The sequence below is a fragment of the Lathamus discolor genome, chromosome 2, assembly GCF_037157495.1.
Source record: "Lathamus discolor isolate bLatDis1 chromosome 2, bLatDis1.hap1, whole genome shotgun sequence".
NCBI lineage: Eukaryota > Metazoa > Chordata > Aves > Psittaciformes > Psittacidae > Lathamus > Lathamus discolor.
In genome coordinates this window covers 48,848,951-48,868,702 of record NC_088885.1, presented here as the reverse complement: position 1 = coordinate 48,868,702, position 19,752 = coordinate 48,848,951, and the positions used below count along the sequence as shown (strand labels likewise).

The 19,752-nt window shown below is 42.5% G+C and overlaps 1 protein-coding gene across 1 annotated transcript in view; it reads right to left on the bottom strand.

Moving 5' to 3' along the window:
• ADARB2 (adenosine deaminase RNA specific B2 (inactive)) overlaps window positions 1–19,752 on the bottom strand; it is a 306,595-nt gene that overhangs the window by 5,596 nt on the left and 281,247 nt on the right. The window contains exons 7-9 of the mRNA XM_065669255.1: window positions 18,152–18,320; window positions 6,349–6,530; window positions 626–804 (exon numbers count right to left, since the gene is read on the bottom strand). Of these exons, the coding sequence (XP_065525327.1) occupies window positions 626–804; window positions 6,349–6,530; window positions 18,152–18,320 (530 nt within the window). The remainder of the gene's footprint in view (window positions 1–625; window positions 805–6,348; window positions 6,531–18,151; window positions 18,321–19,752) is intronic.

The following is a 19,752-nucleotide window of genomic DNA, read 5'->3' as shown; positions in this document are numbered from 1 at the left end:
TGTAGTGAAATTAGAGAGCCTCCAGCACCTGGCCACTCACCTTAAGAGCTGTATTGTTGTATGGGTGCATTAGCAGATCTGGGAGAGTGGCGAAGAGGAGGGGAATGGGCAATCCATATCACTTGCTTTAGCTAACTTGAGTGAGAGTGGGATTGGTTGAGGTTGGGAGTGTAAATCCCTGTGGAACAATAAAGTGCAGTAGATGCCTCCAAGGCAATGAGGAATATTTTCCTCAGGCCTCTAAGACTTAGTAAGTTAATACTCCCCTTAGAGTCAAAAGGATACTTGGGGTAAGATGCTTAAAAGATTACCCAGTTGTGCTTGTATGAGCACTTTACAGTCTTGTGGCTTTTGGCTGCTCATCCGAGCATGGCTCCATTGCCAGGGACAGCCAGAATACCCATCTTCCCTCCAAAACCACCTCAGCTTTCTCTGGACTCATTTGCCACAGCTGACTCCACCGGCTCTCAGCTCCTAATCCTCTCCCAGGCATTATCAGGAGGAGCACAGGACACCCGTGGAGGCTGCAGCTTCAGCATGAGATTGCTAAAACAGGGTTGACACCAGGGTAAGGACTAGCCCATGTGGGGCTGGCAGCAGTGTCCTGGCAGTGCATCAGACCTACCTTTCCATGAAGCTTTGCCCACCGAGCGAAGAACATGTGCTTGCAGAGTCGCGAGGGAGTCCCACAGGTCCTCTTCCCTGTTGTGGCATTAATAACCTCCAGGTCGGTGTTCCCCACAATCCAGTTCACACTGAAGCTGGGAGATTTTCCAGGCTGCCGAGCATCAGTGTGGCTAATCCCTGGCAAGAGAGAAGGACACCAGTAATACCCAGTTAAACATTAAAACCTTCAGAGGCTGCTAACGTGGTGAGTTGTTGTGGAACATGGGGCATCGCTGAACGAACACGCTAGCATTGTGCACTGTATGGGCTGTTGTCACCCCCGGTTAAATGTTACCAGGCTGAGTACCTTAGAGAGACATAATTCAGCAATTCCTATAGATCTTTTTCCACCTTACATGCAACCTTTCTTTAGCCTAAGGAAAGCCATTAGATATAGTGTGTGCTATTGACAGCAGTGTGATGGCTGCTGAGTGAAATCTTTCAGAAAGGCTTTAATGGCATAACTGGTTTCTACAAGGACTGAAGCAGCAAAGTGCTTTTGCCATGAATTCCTCCAGGTGAGCTTTCCACAGTTCAGCATATTTATCTGCTACTGACTGCTGGGGCCTGGCTGTGACAGGAAGTCTAGATCACAGGGGGTATCAACAGGGGATAAGGAAATACAAAACATACATTTCATCATCACAGAGAGATATTCTTAGATCCAAGTTAATAATGACCTTGTAGATATTGCAGACCTACACAGAAAACTCTTGTTCCCCACCTTGTGTCTACCTGCAAGATTCCTACCCTCTGTGGGTGCAACAATCTCTTCAGGAGATAGTTACTGTCCTAATGGCAACATTTTGGACATCTCTAAGTGGGATGCATCTCATTTAATTTTAGGCAGCTACAACGATGATGTTTTCAGTCATCTGGGGTGGCTGTATGACCTTTGTGTCATTCGCATAGCAAATTTTGGACATCTGAATCACATACTGGAGTCCACAGTCTACAAGGGTGAGACCTCCCTAGGCTCTAAATGCAGATTGGGGCTGCAAGGTCAGGTGTGGGTGCGTGTACGAGAGAGAGTTATTTTTAACGAGGCAAATTCTTAACCATTTAGTGTAGCTCAGCCTTTCCGTGACTCTATGTTGCTTTCTTATTCCTTATACCTGGAACCAGAGAAGGATTATTCCTTGCAAGGAAATAAGGGGAATAAAGAAAGTGGTTGGTTCATTTCCCAGGACAGGATAAATGCAACCACATGAGCTCTGCCTTGCCTTGCTCATTAGTGCTTTTGTGAACAAAGAACCGACACTGAGAGCTTCCAAGGCTGGAAAGACAAAGAGACCCAAAGCAGATGGAACACGTCGGAAAGGTGGGCACTGGATGGTGTGTCTGCATTCAGCTGTTGAGCCTCCCTCTACTAATCTGCTGCATGGGCCGCTACCCTGCAAACCTGGACAACAAAAGCCGCTGTGGTGAACAGGCAGGTGGGGACTGTGCTGGTGGGAGCCACCGAAGCACAAGCCAGGGCTGGACCTCTGCTTCCGAATGGCAGCTCCCGCTGGAGCCCCTGCCTGTGGCAGCTCCAGCAGCAGCTCGTGGTTTGCACAGCTTCATGGGACCCGCGTTCATTGCTCCTGGGTGGAGGGTAACAGAGACATGTCCTTTGTGGTTTTTGCTGAAGGGTTTGAAAGAGTTTTGCAGAGAGGGGGAAGTACCGGTATGGGCTGTTCAGAGAGGAGGAGATTAAAGGAGAGAGATCAAAGCCCCTCCTTTCCAAAGTGCCCCTTCTTGCTCAGGGATCTTAGTTTTGGAACAAGTGCATACCATGAGCATCTGCTAACCTCCAGCAGAGTGGGAAGTAGGTGGGAGTTGGTGGGAATGCAGTGTTCATCACCATGTTAAACATGCCAAGCTTGGTAAGCCCCTGGGAGAGAAACTGGGAGAAGCAGAGGGCTGCACAGGGTCAGTTATGGCAGAGACGTTGCCCCTGCAGGCACCTCCTGCGTGGGGCCTCTCAGCATCGTGGCAAGCAGTATCAGTGAGGGACATGCTCCCTGTCCACTCCTGTTCCCTGTGTGCTGGGAGGGAGCTGCATGAGCCGGATGAGCATGCACAGGGAGAGAGGTGGCCATTGAAGGGGAAAAAAAAATATACGGCATTACCACTTCGTACCGGTGGCAAAGCTGGAATTGCTGAAATCATCTCAGTCACTGGGACTGAACTCGCTACTGTGTATAGAAGAGAATTACAGCTAAGTCATAACGTCACCCATGATTTGTAAACACATTCATATTGTATTAATACCTCTCTCTATTTCTTTCCCTCCCGAGGAAACAGATCAGTCTGCATCTAAAACTCTGGTTCACCTAGGCAACGGTATATAAACCGAGAGCTTGAAAATCAGATAGCTCTCTGATGCTAGTCAAATGCCTCTATACATAACAAGACGCAAACGGATCAAAATCAGCTATTTGACACTATGCACCACTCTGTTGAGATAGCACCCAAAAGCTTAGAGGACTTGAGTGCCAAAACCTACGACAGCAAACACCCTGACAAGCAAAGTTACCACAGGCCACTGAATAAATACAAATGTGAAAACACTGACCAGAGGAAATGAAAGAAAGGCTCCCTGGAGGACAGAGCAGGCTGTGGGTGCCCACCAAGCGGAGGCTGTACACCCTGCCCAGCCTGGGGCCTCTCTCTGCTCTCAGTGGACCACTGTGAGAGCTGGATGCTTGCTGCAGTGCCTGGAAAGCCCTCCGTGCTGGTTTGGCTTTCATGTTTTCTCTTCCCGACTATCACATATAAGTACATGTGTTTATATAACACATAATGATATCGTCACATCATTTTCCGAATGCAATGGAAGAAGCTTTAAAAGAGAAAACATGAGACTCATGACAGATGCAAATATAGAGCCTAGATGTCTCCTCTGATTGCTGTTTTTGGTCTTTCTTCAACACTTTTTTCATGCTTTTCTTTTGACAAATAGTTTTTTTGTTCTGATTTTATTTGAAAAAGAACACCCAAATAATCTAGACAATTTTCTCTCCTTTATGTAAATCGTCCTCCTTAAAACCAACACAACAACAAGTACAATAGGAGATTGTAGAAAGTGGAAGGAAAAATCTTTGTGCAGATAATATGAAATTGAGTATTGTGTGGTATGAACTGAAATCTGTTCTCATTCTCCTCTTTCTCCTTGCAAAACCTCATGCCTCTTCAAGATACTGTTTAGAATGGCCTCAGTCTTCAGAGAACATGAAATCAAAATGACATAAGGATTTTCTTTCTTCTAAAATATACACCCAAGATTAATCCCAGTGAATGAGTGGGTTTCCACCTGGCTGGGACTAGTGTGAGCAGAAAACCTTACTGGTTATTTTTCTGAGGGAACAAGGAGTTACCTCAGGATATCTCATCACACACCACGACTCTCCGCTCCTTTGAAAAGCTTGTACTGCTACAATCAAGTGACAAATAATTGGCATCCTTATATTTGAAGGACTCTGCAATTTGAAATGCCTGGCTGGTCTGATCACTGAGACAAGTGTGGGAGATGGAGCTGCCTGGCTGAGATTGCTGGGGTTTGGTCTCTAACACATTCGGTATGGCTTTTGCTAGGTGCCTATCTCCTCTGTCACTGTGCTGTCAGCACAGTTTTGCAGGTAAGGGAAATATAGCACAAGGCTCAGCTATGTAAGCTTTAAGCAGCATTGGCTCCCTGGGATATGTGGGGGAGGGAAGATTACAAATAATGGCTTTAGAGACAAAAACAATGTAGACAGAGAGAGACACATTCCTCCCACTGCTTATCCTGGGCTGAGAAAAACCCACAAACACCACTGAAAGCAAAGCAAAAGCTTTTATAAACACAGAAGTCTCTGGGAGGCAGGAAGGCAGCCATGAAACAATCGGATATTTAAAGTGACACAAGGATCCCTCTAATGCATTTCTATCTCTCTTGAAATCTCTGGCAATGACTCTTTGACATAAATAAACACATGGGCCAATAGGAGCTATTACTTTTACTCTGCAAGGCTATCCCAGCAAAGCAAGAGCTGTTCTGTGGTTAAATCTCTTAATAAATCCCTTATTGTGTTTTCAGCCCTTCAACAGTTCAGGTGGGTTTCCCTGTACATCCCACAGAGTGAAAGTGGGTGTGATTTTTGATCTTAATGTATGGACGAACTTATAATGCGTTATGCCTGGCACAGGATGAGATCAGCTTCCCCTGTAGGAGATGCAAAGGCTTCTACCAGACTGGGGTGTGCTGCTGAAATAACAGCCAGGTTTGGGAGATGAGGAGATTTTTCTTAACCAGCTGCAAGTCCTTTTCTCCCTCCTATAACGTGGTGTGGGAAGGCAGAGGGGGCTGAGTCATGCCCTGTCCAGGCCAAGGCAGGAGGGAGGCACAGGAGAGGACATAGGATGGAAGAGGCACGTGGAGCACAGTTTCCTGGATGCTTGCATTGCGCAGTCTTTGGCTAGCTGCATTGAAGAGTTAAAAAGTGGAGATAAGCTCTTCAAATAAGGATGAGCCTTCTGACCTACTCACCTCATAACACATACACGCACATCACACTTGCCAGATGTACTAACCACACAGAACCTGAGAATTTCCCCAGTGGCTAAAGTATCACTTCTGCCTCAGCCAAACTGATTTTGTCACAAGGATATGTTAAAACAAAACCAAACAAAACAAAACAAGAACATGAAATAAATAAGGGATAAATCAGCACTCTCCTGACTGAGGAACCTAGAGGGCCTTGAAAGTCAGTGGTGTACTCACACCAAACATCCTGACCTCCCAGCTCTGTAACCTTGACATTGTATTGGTGTGTCAGGGAATCCTCCTGAGGAACAATTTCCAGTCTAAGAGTAAAGTAGGAGTCTAAGCCTGTGGAGAACTGGTGGCCCTTAGCACTCACGTGCCTCACGAGGATCTGAAGGCATTCAAGACTTTGTGGGATTTTGCTGGGATGAGGCTGGACAGCTGCTGCCTGGCTGGGGATTAAGGAAGTGGGAGTCAGGGGGATGGAGAAGGACCAGAGACCTGGGGTAGGAACAGGGACTAAGAAGGAGAAGTGATCGCAGTGAAAGTAGTCTGAAAGATAGCTGGAAACCACAGAGATGGTCACACAACAGGCAGCAGACTCGTCTGATGACAGCAATGCTTTGCTGAGGTCTCTGACCTTCCCGACCGTGGTCTCCTGCATGAATGAGCAGCTCTTTTCTTATGGCTGTTTGCTTCAAACACAATAGATAGCAAGTGGTAAAGGAGCAGGGGCACTGGTGGCTGGGCTGCATGCACGGTGCCAGAGGTGCGAGGGCTGGTTCTCCTGACTGACATTTGTGTGTACACTGGGTGAGGAAGAGTGCTATAGGAGCGAGTTAAACCTGATATTTACTGAAAACGTTGTTCCTGGTTTTTATAAATCTTTTACTCAGTCGTACACTTTTTTCCACTTTGAGCATTCTTTGTACAGTGTTTGTTTTGCTAGTCTGCTTCTATCCGCTACTGATGCTTTTAGTGGCCACTGCATATTAAAAAGGAACTGGGTTTAAATGCATCAGATTCTTCATTTTGCAAATTCATACTCTGCAGGAAGAAAGGAAGCATGAGCTAATGGTTCACTTATGAACAAGTACACATTCCTGTTGGTGACCGGCACAATTAGTGATGGAAGAGGGGATCGTTTGTCTTGCAGGCAGGTGTTTGCTTACCACTGAGAAGCAGCTGATTGCGCCGGTATGAAGCTGGCAGCTGACCAATGTCTTCTATTCTATGGCTCATTACCCGGGAAAGGTGACCAGTGTGGTAGAGGCTCCCCACAATGATGCTGTGCAAGTACATGGGTTCGATGAAGGAGCTGAGGAGAGCACCTTGGAGCCCAAGGATGTTCCATCTGGAAAAGAAATTCAGGAGCAATAAAACACATGGGTGGAAGAATGGTCACAAGACAGCTGCCCTGGGAAAATCAGCGATGGCAAGCATATGGACTGGATGAGGGATGAAACCATTCCTGTCCCTGTCCTGTGGCGCATGAAGCATTGTACTGTTGGGTTATTATACATCTATGGACTGACCTCTACGATGCTTTTAGATTACTGTGACACCACTGAATTAAGGGATATGTGTCTGTCTTGTGTCATTGCAAACAGAGGCCTCTTGTTGAGAGCTAATCTTTACAGAAGCATTTTGTGTTAGATGAATGTTCATTTAGCATGTCTTCAACAGAATTATTTTTATGTATCTATAATTTGATGCTTGCAATGGTAGACCTAAAATGGAAACTTTCTTTATTCTACCTGTATTTACCATTTGTCATATATTAGTACCATCCCTTAGTCACACAGCCAAGATAATAAATGGCATAGGTGGCCAAAATTCTCACAGAATTGTGAATAACTTCCCAAAGCTTCATGGCCTAACATTTCCTTGCACAAATGAGCATGCAGATATGAAGATAGCCATAAGAACCAAATCCTGATCCTGAAAAATAAAAAATTAGTTATACTTTTAGGCAATTTATTTGTAACCAATAGTTTGACCTGCTCTGATGTGTTGAGAGTGATGACTATGTCTCACTCTGTTGCTGTCTTAAAGATGCAACAAATTGATGGTGGAAACCTTCACTGGCCTTCAATCTGTTAATGACTGTGAGCTCCATACCTCTGATGTTGGATTAGTTGCCAGAACTGTTCTGCATTTTAATAGCCTATGAATATTTACGTCTAGCTAGGCACAAATATGACAGGATGCTTGCTCTAAATTCGTCAGGGGACAGGTAATTGGTTAAAAAGTGGAAAAATTATGAAGAGGAAAGAAGTCACGATGCTGTTATCTTCTTGGCAAACCTATTTAGCTCAGTCCACCTAGGAAGGTGCTCCCCACTGCACAAACACTAACAGGCTCTCTTACACTAGGATAATACTTTTATGTAAGTGCAACGCTGTCAATCTCTTTGAATAGTTCTGAGTTCAAGAGTTCAAACTGAAAACGCTTCAGAAAATGTAGTTTTGGAGAGCGTATTTTGGCTCATTAAAAAACAAAACACCAGCAGCATTTGGAACTTCGTAGCTGACTGAAGGAAAGGGTAAGAGGTGCCTGCTATTTAAGGCAACATCCAGTGGCTGCCATGCTAAATAACGTGTTTAAAGCACAATCTCCATCCGCGGCAAGCATTATGTAGCTAATTTCTTACATCATTGTTCTTTTCATTAATTAACATTTCTCAACCGTTAGTGCAATTATTGCAGTGCCTCCGTGCTGTATGTCTCTTTTCATGATTAATAAGGAGTCATTATATTTCCCTTTCCTGAAGCAGTCAATTAACACGGTATACTTTCCATTAATTACTGAATGTTTAAAACCAGCATGCTCTACCTGGAGAGCAATCTGCTCTAGGAACCTGTGACACCAATTGCTTTAAAAAGTTCTCTTTAAATTTTATTCCAAAAACACAAGCAATTTAGCCGGCTATATTAATTTGCCTCCGAAGCAGGGCTGTGAATGAGAAACATCTTTTAATCTCATGCAAGAAAAGGCAGCCATCTGGCTGCTGAGGATTTCAGAGTCAGACTCTCCCCATCTCCCTCTGTAAATGCAGGTCATTAAAGTAATGTGTTCATCTACATAAAACTCAAATGGAATATAAAAGGTAATATTTATATACAAACAATTTAGTCCCACAATTTAAACAGTCATTGGTTTTATGAAACATTTACTTTAGTCTATCAGATTTGCATAACTTCATTTGGGGGGAAAAAAAGTGTGGTCATTCCTGCAAATAACATCATTTTTAAAGGAAAGAACTAGCTGCCTCTTTGAGTAAATATCTTATCATGATGCAAAATTAATAATGCAAGCTTAAGAGCTGAGTTCAGCTAACAGTACCGAGCCTCCAACCAGCTTCCAAGGCGAGCAAAAAAATTAGACAGTGATATCTTTGTCCAGATGGAAACATATCAGATATCAGTGCTGTTTTCAACACTTGACATTTCCTTAGAAAAAACTTGTATCTTTGATTGATGGAGAGAAAAAAAGCAGCTAAACAGAAAAACAACATATGTTCAACAATATTTGAATGTATCAATATGCACATCACAAGAAATCATCTAAGCTTTATTTACCAAAATAGGGGATTGTGTTCAGATCATAAATTACAAGGTAATAACAATTATTTGATTTAAATTCTTTGCAAGGAACCTTTCTTTTCTTTAGAGATATTTCTCTGCCTAATTCTGAACGTGTTCATCCTAGTGTAAAGAGGGATTCACATGTCAGTGGAATTACATTATTGGAAATCATAATACAAGCATGATCAGGTCATCTCCTATGTATTAAAAGCATTTAATAAACAATCAGTTCTCACAATGCTGCTGTGAGGTACAGCCCCATTTCTATACAGGCTGCGGAATCAAGGCAGAGAGGCAATATGACTTGCTGTAGTCTCTGTGTTTTTTAGAAGCAAAGCTAGAGGGCATGGCTTCTAGATGCAATAGTTGTTCCTCAAGACACCCCTGTTTTCCCATCCCAAATGAAGTCCAGTGCAGGGGGCAAGGAAACTTCTGTATCAGTTATGGTGGATTTTGACTCCTAAGTAGAAGTAGTTGCAAGACAAATGGGACAGAGGAGCTGGACCAAAAAAATGGCAGAAGAAACATAACTCTTGCATAACATAACTCTCTTACAACGTCTCTCTCTCTTGAGACCTCACCTGGAGTACTGTGTGCAGTTCTGGTGTCCTAAACATAAAAAGGACATGGAACTGCTGGAACAAGTCCAGAGGAGGGCCACGAGGATGATCAGGGGAGTGGAGCACCTCCCGTATGAAGACAGGCCGAGAAAGTTGGGGCTGTTCAGCCTGGAGAAGAGAAGGCTGCATGGAGACCTCGTAGCAGCCTTCCAGTACCTGAAGGGGGCCTATAGGGATGTTGGGGATGGACTATTCATTAGGAACTGTAGTGACAGGACAAGGGGTAATGGGTTAAAACTTAAACAGGGGAAGTTTAAATTGGATATAAGGAGGAAATTCTTTCCTGTTAGGGTGGTGAGGCACTGGAATGGGTTGCCCGGGGAGGTTGTGAGTGCTCCATCCCTGGCAGAGTTCAAGGACAGGTTGGACGAAGCCTTGGGTGAGATGGTTTAGTGTGAGGTGTCCCTGCCCATGGCAGGGGGGTTGGAACTAGATGATCTTAAGGTCCTTTCCAACCCTAACTATTCTATGATTCTATGATAACAAAGAATACAGGCCAAGAGAGCAAGCTGTGCTTGATGGATAGAAAGTGGTGTAAAAAGAGACTGTCCCAGAACCAGACAGCATCCTACAGTAGGAAGGACAGAGAAATCAGAAAAGGTGCTGAGACCTAGAAGGCAGTATTTGGTGGGGATTGCTTGCTGGATCTTCTTGAGCAATGCCAAGGCTGGTGTCACCATGATGGTGGTGGGGAAATGAGGTGAGATGACGGCAATGCTCCTGTACATCGACTGCTTACCACGCAACACAGCACTGTTTTAGCAGCCTCCAGTCAGAGAAGATGGATGAAAAAGCATAGATGGAGCTTTGCCTCAAGTCTAACCCAGGTTTGGTAAAGTGTTTGGCCAATTGTTTCTTTCTGGAAAGCATCCTCAAGCACACACGAGTCTCACTAAGTCAGCACAAATCCTAGGAAAAGAGGGGTCCTGTGCTGAGCTGGTCAAAGTTAGACCCTTGCACTGCTGCTGTTCTCCTTCAGAGCACTGTAAAAGTGCATTAATGATGGGGGAAATTTTCAGTACTCATTGTGCTTCTGTTCTGTGGATAAAAAGACCTAACTTGGAGGGCAGCCAGTTCAGTATTTTGCATAAACAATAGATTTAGCTTACAAATATTTGTGGGAAGATCTATTATCCTGTGTTTTGTACATCCCTTGACCAACACACATGACTAATGTACTGACTCGATCCTTTGATATCTGGACATCTATGGGATTATTTGTAGGTAGATGATAGGGAAAGATCTGTCTGAACAACAATGAAACTATCAATAAGGGTGTTCATTTTTGAAGGGGCTATTTCTCTGTAGCCTCATTTAGGCCTATGAAAGTAGCTGTGTTCCCATCTGTAACAAAGTGCTCTCTGCAAATGTGGCTTCTCAAAATAAAATTATTATTCAGAGCAATGCAGTGTTACATTTTGGGTCCTCCATATATCAAAGTGACTTTTCTTGCTATGAGGAAACATGCTGGACCATTCTGAATTTTCCTAATTGTGCAAGATTTTAAGGGCTGTTTTCAAGGGCATACGTCTCTCTAATAACTTATATGCTGTACGCTTCATAATAACCCTTCCAATAAAGTGAAAATCAACCCACTGCTCCCTTAGTCACAGATCGTATTTAAAAAACCCCGAATCTTCAGCAAGCAGGATCAATAAAACCAAATGCCTCCCCTTTCCACTTAAATATGTGAGCTTTTTGTGCTTTAAATGGATGGAAAGTATACCCTTCCTTTTGTTCAAACAGCAGATATTACTGCACTGTTTACAAAGACAAAATCCCGCATCCAGTTTTCAATATAGGTAATCCCTGAATAAATATATTTTTGCCTGTTTGTCAATCACAGAAATGCCAGCGATGATCCGGGAGGCATCCCAGAGCAGGCAGCCTTTCTTTAATTAGACGCTGTGCTTCCCCAGCCCTGCACTTGGAGTGGGCTGGGGGCAAGGCTTCGCAGCTCCCACACTGCTGGCAGCCCAAGGACACCAGTGAGGTGTGCAGGGAGATGTGTCCCCAAGTCATAACCACATCACAGCCCCTCACCTGCATGCTGTAGCATCCTCTCACCAAGTGATCTGGTTGCAGCCCCTCGCCAGGACCAACCAAAATATGGATGATAAAAATACTGAGGAAGGGGCTTGGGGGCAAAGAAGTGGGGGTGCTAAGGGCTGCAGCCTTGCTCAGGTCAGCACGTGGCTCCTCACCCGTTATTGAGCTGTGGTTTGACACCTGGATACTCTTTGCTGAGCATTGCCAGCATCGGTTTGTACATAGCATTACCCAAAGCTGAATGCTGACACACTCCTGCCCTCACACCGCTTCGAAACTGAGATGCGGAGAGATCTGCACAGTGCTTCAAAACATCTCAAGGAAGTGAGTCCACCTGCTGTTGAAGCTTGGTGAGACTGAAGTGTCTCCTCTGGACCTGTGGAAATCTTGCCCATTATAAAGCACTGCTGACGAATTTCAAAGCTTATTTTGTTAAGGCTTCTTACAAAAGAATCCTCCTTTTTTTGGTCATTATTAACAGCTTTAAGTCTTACCTGCTTGGCATGTTGTTAACCTCCTGTACCACAGGTTCTATTACCAATATTTCCAGCTATGCTTTACACAGTATAAATTGTTATTCAGGCTGGCCTGTGCTCAGCGGAACACCTGTGGTGTTCCTATTTATACGACCATTTAGCTATTATTGGTTTGGAGACTGGAACTAGTGCATTAGTGTTTGATCTGTATTTTAACAGTAGGTGGTTTATATACGTTTTCTGGGACATACTTTGTGGTGAAAGATTGAAATTGAAATCTCAGTCACACAGAAAGGGGTTAAGAGAGAGAATTACAAATCTTGTGCACAAATCATCTCTAATTGAAGATCTAGCTGTGTTAATTGATTTTCATTTACATTAATATGCAGCCTTTCAAGTAGCTTTTCTTAAGAGTTACCTTGTCAAGCTCAGTCTTCTGATAACAATGGCTCTGGTCGACAGGCTAACACTAAAATAGATCTAAGAATGCCAATTTCTAACACTGGCTTTTAGTCTTGCATTTTTATATGCTACATTTAAATACAGCTTAGTATGCTTAACTCATCTTGTAAAATGTTGCTTCAGACACCCACTGCTAAATCCTGAAACAGCGCCTTAAGACTACATTACCTTACAGTATTTTGAACATTTTCTCAACAAAGATTCCTTACCATCCTCTAGCTTGTGGGCCCAAATAATTCACAAACCTTAGTCGAGGGACATGAATGGACTGTCAGTGCTGTAATGCAAAGTTTGGAGGTCCTTTGTTACTGTTTGTGTCACTTTACAGGTGAGGTATAATTTAGATATGCAAGGTCTTATTTACCCTCTGGGCTTAATGTCACAGTTTTACTGAGGTATGAGGAAGTGGATGACCATTGACCTGGCAGCAAGAAAACACACAGTCTTTCAAAGGTGCCCTTTGGAGAAGCAGTAGTAAGAAAACAATTTTAAGGCCAGAGCTTACAAAATAAACACTGAATTCTGGCTTTTATTTGCTGAATAAAGACAGTTTTTGGGAACATAACGCCCTCCAGATCCTGCACCCTGCAAAGTATATTGCTCAAGCCTGTCCTCCTCAAGCAGACTTCTGAAAGAGGTCAAGTGCCACAGCTCATGCATTTACAAGTAAGTCTATCCACTATTAGTCTGTGTAGATGCAAATTTGATGTACACAAGGCTGGCATCTCTCTGAAGTAAATACATTAGGTAGATGTCCTGTCAGAACATGCTCTGCCCTGGCCATTGTGTAAGATCTCCAGTCCCCTTGCTAAGGTCTATCAAAGAAGCGAGTCTTGGGGAAGAGCAGCGCACTGCAGAACTCTGTCTCTAATGGGAACATTTGGATCGGTTGATTCTGGGAGAAATAATTTCCCTATTTTCTCTGCATTGAAGAAGAAGGAATCTGGGTGCTGGTGATGAGATATATAAACTTGATGAGCTTAGAGCACAGAACAGGAAACGTTGCATAGAAGGGAGGTGGTATGTGTTGTTAACGCAGGGGCATGGTACACCTAGGAGTGAGCCATAGTGGAAGGAGACTGGCATGAAGCTCAGTGTTCACACGAGTCAGAGAGAAAAGCATACAGAGAGAAAGGCAGTTTCTGCACCCTGTGGCAGACTATGAATTTCCTCTCCAAGTCTATCCAGAGGGTGATGGGCTTGAGTAAGAGAAGTGCATAGTTCTTTCATGTTTTGTCTAGTCTTTCAAATTCTGCTGTAGGAATAAGAAGTAGACACATTTGGAAACTCTTATTTTATATATGTATGCTTTTGAATGTATGAACTATCACCTGCAAATCTGGCACACAGGTACACACTTTGTGTGCAGTGGGAAACCAGCAGCATTGTGCAGGGAAAAAGAGAGCACTGGGCTGGCTTTGTGCAGCTGGAGACATAAACAGAGAGCTGGTGTCCCTGAGGCTACAGAGCACCCCTGCATCTGGTGGGGACCTTAGCACCTGTAGTCCTCACTGGTCCAAACAGTGCTGATGGTCCAAGACAGAATTTAGTACCTAACCTTCCTAATGTTTGGTTATTGGATTTAAATCCTCAAAAAGGAGCTGAACTCCAGAGATATCCTTAGTTTTTACCCGAATGTGTGTACCTCTGTGTGTGTGTGTGTGTGTGCATGCCTTTGTGTGTATGTGTGTACATATGCCAGTAACTGCTGAGACTTCCACCACCAGCAGCAGTAACCTTGCACTGACCTTCTAATAAGTAAAGGTATGAGCTGCTCCTGCATCCTGCCTTAGCATGAGAGAGATGAAAAGAAGTTTAATTTGGTACAGTGTATGAAGGGGTTTGCTGTTACAAAAAACCCTAAATTCTCTTAGGACTATAATGCCTCTGTTGCATAAAGGTCTTAATACAGGTTATGATTTACATCAAGAAAATGTTAAATGACACAGATTTTTCCTCAAACAGCTGATCATTTTTAACATGATTTTGCTCATGATATTGTTATTTTTTTCACAAGTGTATACTGTGTACATTACAGAGGAAAATGAAGGTTGAAATCTCAGGTGTTGCTAGTGTAATTAACGAACTACAGGTCTAAAGAATGTGGTTTAATCCTAAAATCTGTGACACTGAGAGGCTGAACTCACTTCAACTACACTGTGAGACTCATAGAAGTGTGCGTGTAAAAGCTTACGCTCACTCAGGGTGGGTTATTTGGGGCTACACAGAGCCAAAACTTTAAATCTGCACATATAAATGCATGGGTTTTTAAAGCCAGGAGGAGCCACTAAGATCTAGTCTGACCTCCTTTATAATGCAGTCACAGAATTTCACCTTGTAATTCTCTGCCTGAGCCAAATAACATGAGTATTCATGCCAGAAGTGTTTGTGCTTTAATTCAGTAAGGGAATAGGTATGATATCAGGCTGTTTATCCTGCAATCTCAACAAAGCCACAGAGCCCAAATAATGCATACCAAACATCAAATTCTCTCAGACTTGTGGTGATAGTAATAAAAATTGCTAAATGCCTTTGAATAACAAATAAATCTGATTAAACCACTCTGCTTATGGCTATCCTGTGAGGAAGAAAGAGCATAAATTGTTAGAAACATGATTTATAGAATATTATTCACTTTTCTGAGTAACTCTCTCCATTCTTGGTTCTTTGATATTCTGATAGCAATGTCCTTTGCAAATAACGCAAAATGATGTATATTTTAGCAGCTACTGGCTAGGCTCTCAAGAGGAAACATTCTCTAATAGCCCAGTGCTCCTGAGGGGCTTTTACAAGCAATAAAATCCAAAGCATACAAGCCAGATTTTTGTTATATCTTGCTTATAGAAACATGAATTTCAGGTTCTGAGATCTTTTCTTTATTTTTTTTATTGCAAGACAAGTACAGATACTGTGCAACCAGATTGCTGCATCCTGCAGACATTTGAAGAGTCAGCTGTTTATGTGGTAGAGCAAATATTTGGAGTCTGAAGTGTGGCACAAAACCACCTACTGAGCTCTTCAGAGGGGCAGGAGTGGGGAAAGGACTCTCATGCAGCAATCTCCTTGTCCACTGAACTCATTTCCTGCCCGTACTTTCTATGATCAGAGGTGAAAAAAGCAGAAAACATCCCTATATGTGCTGAAAAAACGGTCAGGTGAAGAAACCTTTGCTTTCTCCCCCTTATAGGTGAGGAAAATGAGGATAAAAGTTGAGCACAGGTAGTATTTAATGTGGTAAACTGAATGCTGGATGATGTTTATTGAGATGCCATATCCAAACCTCCTCTCGCCACATTTTTGCCAAGCTCTACATAAAATGTACAGGAGCTAGAAATCTCCGTCAATGCTGTCACTGGTGCTGCTTATTTTCTGCCATACAAGGATGTTTTCAAACATTTCCTGCACTGTGTGTGCTTTGTTTTCACTAGCACAGTGAGTCCCAAACTAGAACTTTTGAACCTGACTGAAGTTATGCCACAAATATATGTAATTAGGAGCCTAGTGGAAGTAAAATTGCAGACCCAGGTCTCACAGTGTGACTGTGAAAGAGAAAGGAAGGGAGAGGCATGACCTTCAAGTGCAGCCAGGGTTGTGAACATCTCCATATAGCCTTGGGTGCTCTCTGCAGAAGCTTTCAGACTCTTATGTGTGCCATGGTGATGCCCCAGCACTCTCTGGACACAATTTTGCTTCCTTGGTTTCCCTTGTGAAAGGGTATTTTTTTCACATTCAGCTCAACGATCTCTATTAACATTGATTTTTTCTCCTCTAAATCCCTGTTTGGGCCCCTCTTGTCTGGTTTTTGTCACTTGTAGTTACTGGTGCTGCCCACAACAGATCCACAAATTACCTTTTCTATGATCATTTCTGATCTCCATCCTTCCCCTTTGTTAAGAATGACCATTTCCTCTTCCTTATAGTCATTGGTTTCTGAATCTCCAACTTTTCCTAGTCTTTTTGTCTGCTAATTCAGCAGTTGTCCTACTCATTTCCCCTATACCAGAGCTCTTAACCTGACCAAGGAGTCCACAGTGCTTGGAGATGTCCAAAACCCACCACCACTCCTACAAATGTTGCTTTTTTCACTCTGTTTCTCAGCCTCTTTTTTGATTGTACCTTACTGGTGAGAGTAAAATTTGCTGTTCAAGGCAGGGAATAATGATTGCTGAGGGTTCTTTTATTTTTGGTCCTGGAAAATTCCATACCTATTTCAGTTCCTGTGCAAATGGATAAAAACTGCAGCAATTGATACAATATTGTAATAATAACATCAAAGATGAAAGCTGAAAGTTTGTTTTTTATCCTGGAAAAACTTTGTGGTAAATTCTCTTTTTCTTCACAGACTTCAACGCTGTTTAGATATGTGGCAACAAGGAAAGGATTCACTGAAAATGCTTAGCAGATGTGCCTGGAGAAAGCCCAACTTCTCAGACTGCATTACAGTCGACATCCCCATCAATAGTGAATGCAGTACTGTTTGCAAAGCTGATATTTAATTCACTAGCTAATGACATTTAAAACCAGAGAGAGCGTAATATTTCCATGCTCAAATTTAAATTTGCTTAATTTTTTGAGTCCATATGAATCAGAACATGGAAAACCCAACTGCATCTAAAAGCAGTGCAGGAGATCCACTGGAAACAGGGTTTTCTGTTATCTCTTATAAATAAATGAAAATATTATAGCAGAAGTTGCTCTTTATCCTTCATGCAAACACAACAGTTGTGGTGATTATACTTAGCAGAGGGTGGATTTTATGAGTCTGTTAGTATTTCTATTTGCTGGTTCAGTCATACATTTTTCTGCCAAAATGGCAGGCTTTGCTAAGCCTACAAACTAATTTAACTTCAGTAGGTCATCCGGATCAGGCTAACAGCAACATTTATGCATTTGCATTAAACAAAAGCTTTATGCTTTTTTGAAAGTTTATGTTTATATTGGCCTTTAATAATGGGGACAAATTCTTAGCTGATGTAATTTAACTGAATTCTAAGGCTTGATATTCCAGGAGAGAATCTGATTATAACATTTACATTTTTATAGCTATAATGTAATGTATTCTAGATGTAGAGCTGCATCTATAGCTAACACACATAGTATATATATAATTATGAGCATAAGTATACATGCATGTATATATGCCAGTAGTATAAGAAGTATGTAGTCTTTGTTTTCAGTTTGTGGTAGCCATCATTTGCTATTAGTTAATGCCCTAAATTGAGAATGGTGGATGTGTTTACTTTTTATGTGCCACCATGGAATTATTATGAAATATTTATTATATGGCAATTATTCTGCATAAATACATGTTGTATTTATGGGACAAAGCAGCCACAGTGTGACATGTAAGTTCTGCAATGACATTTCAAATAGTAGAAATATTCCTAGTAGCCTTTAGGGTACTTAATCCAATAGGGTGAGGATGAACTAAGTTTATCTGCATGATGGTTGGTTTGCAAGTTTTGGTGTAGATAAACCAATCAGAGGAGAGTGGATGTATTTTATTTGAACACTGAAATTCTATTGGCAAAAATGCAGCAGACAGTTTATATTTTCTTCACACTGTAAAAAGCAACTAACGATCTGGGGAGAATTTGGGAAAATGTCCTATTTGCATTCCATCCTATTTATATGGTCTGCTTTTGCATACAAAGGAGGTCTTTGTTTCCGCAGAGTTTATCAGCAACTGCTAGTTGTTCCCCACCAGTAGCCATAGTCCTCTGTGGTATCAAACTTCATTTCTACATGCAAAGAGTTTTGCCACATATATACATCAGGTACCTGGCAATTTTGTCTGTACAGGACATGGTGATGAGCTGCTCTCCCAGTAATACGCCGTCCCATGTCTGAGCGGCATTATGGCACCGCACGGGTATGGTTCCTTCTCCAGACTCAATCTTTGTTCGGAGATGCCCACGGTATTTTCTCACTATGTGCTTGCTGCTGTTCACTGGGTAAAATAAACACAAGAATACAATAATTAAATGTTTTTAGAAAGAACCTGAGAGGCTGTGTTGATGCCATAGCTCATATTTGCAGAACCACCTGTGGAGGTCCTTTAAATTGGATGCAAAATTAGATGAGAATACAGCCCAAGAAAGCAGCCCAATGGAGAAAAGTATGTGCTCCCTAGCATGGTTGTCTTTTTCACATCAATCAAAACTTTCACACAGCACATGCTGAGCTCATGTTCCCATTCCCATTCCCTCATATATTTAAAAAGAACATAAGTAAGTGCTCTGTTTTTCAGAGAAGAAGTACTATATCTTGGTTTTAACCTGTGCTTGTAGGATCGACTTGTGTCAGGAGGCTATTTGGAAAACCTTGGTTCAATGAGTGCCATCAAGACTCACCTGCTTGATGCAGTCCAGTCCAATAATTTAGTGTAACATTCAGTGGCATTTTCTGAATAATTTCAGAACTTTTTTATTTGTTATCACAAAATTTCATTGAAAATTCTCAAAAGCTGAATTTTTATACTCTGGATCAAAAGCAAATCAAAACTTGCTAATTATTTATAGCTTGCTTAAATTCCATCTATAAACTCCGTAGAGTGAGATACCCTTCTGCTTTGTGTTGTACTGATATCTTTTATACAATTGCCATCCATCTCTTCAGTGATATTATCTACTTCAGTGCTAGGCAGCTGCCTTTAAGATGGTGCAGGGCAAGCAGCTAACACACTTGTGCTGTGCCACAGTGAACTGAACAGAGTCCTGCAGACACGCAGTAGGTGCAGAAGATAATAACATACTTTACCTTCATTTTTAAGAAAAAACTGAAGTTCATTATGAAAATGATAATGTACTCTTACTGTCTTTATACTGCTACTTTACCCCTGGGTATTTTGGTTGTAAAAGAACAGCAAGGCAGAGCAAGGAAATCCTCCTGCCCATATTTCCAACTGTCCAACTGTATTTTTCCATGGCCTGCCCCTCAGCTGGACCAGGTTTACCTTGTGAAGGTGATGCTCCTCAGCCTTCAACAGGCTATGGGACTGCCTGGTTCTGGCACTAAGCAACACTGGGGAGTTACAGGTTATGAGGCTGTTTGAACCTCTGGCCATGAGCAGCTGGCTCTGTGCATACTCCTCAGCCACCTGCTCTCTCCCTGTCATCTCTTTATCGTCCTTGCTTTCCATGACTGTTGTCTGTGCTACAATCTCTGGTGGAAGCAATTGATGGACTTTGGCTGCTGCTGATGGATGGTTTACAAAATGGGAATGGAAAAATAAATCGCTTCAGCCCTTTGGGATTAGCAGAAGCGGTGAATACATGTAAAACAGCAGAGACAGCTGTGACCTGCCAGCAGACAGACGGCTGAGCCCCCACCAGCATTCACTTCCTTCCTGCTTTTTTAAAATTTAAGATGGGGATGTGTGT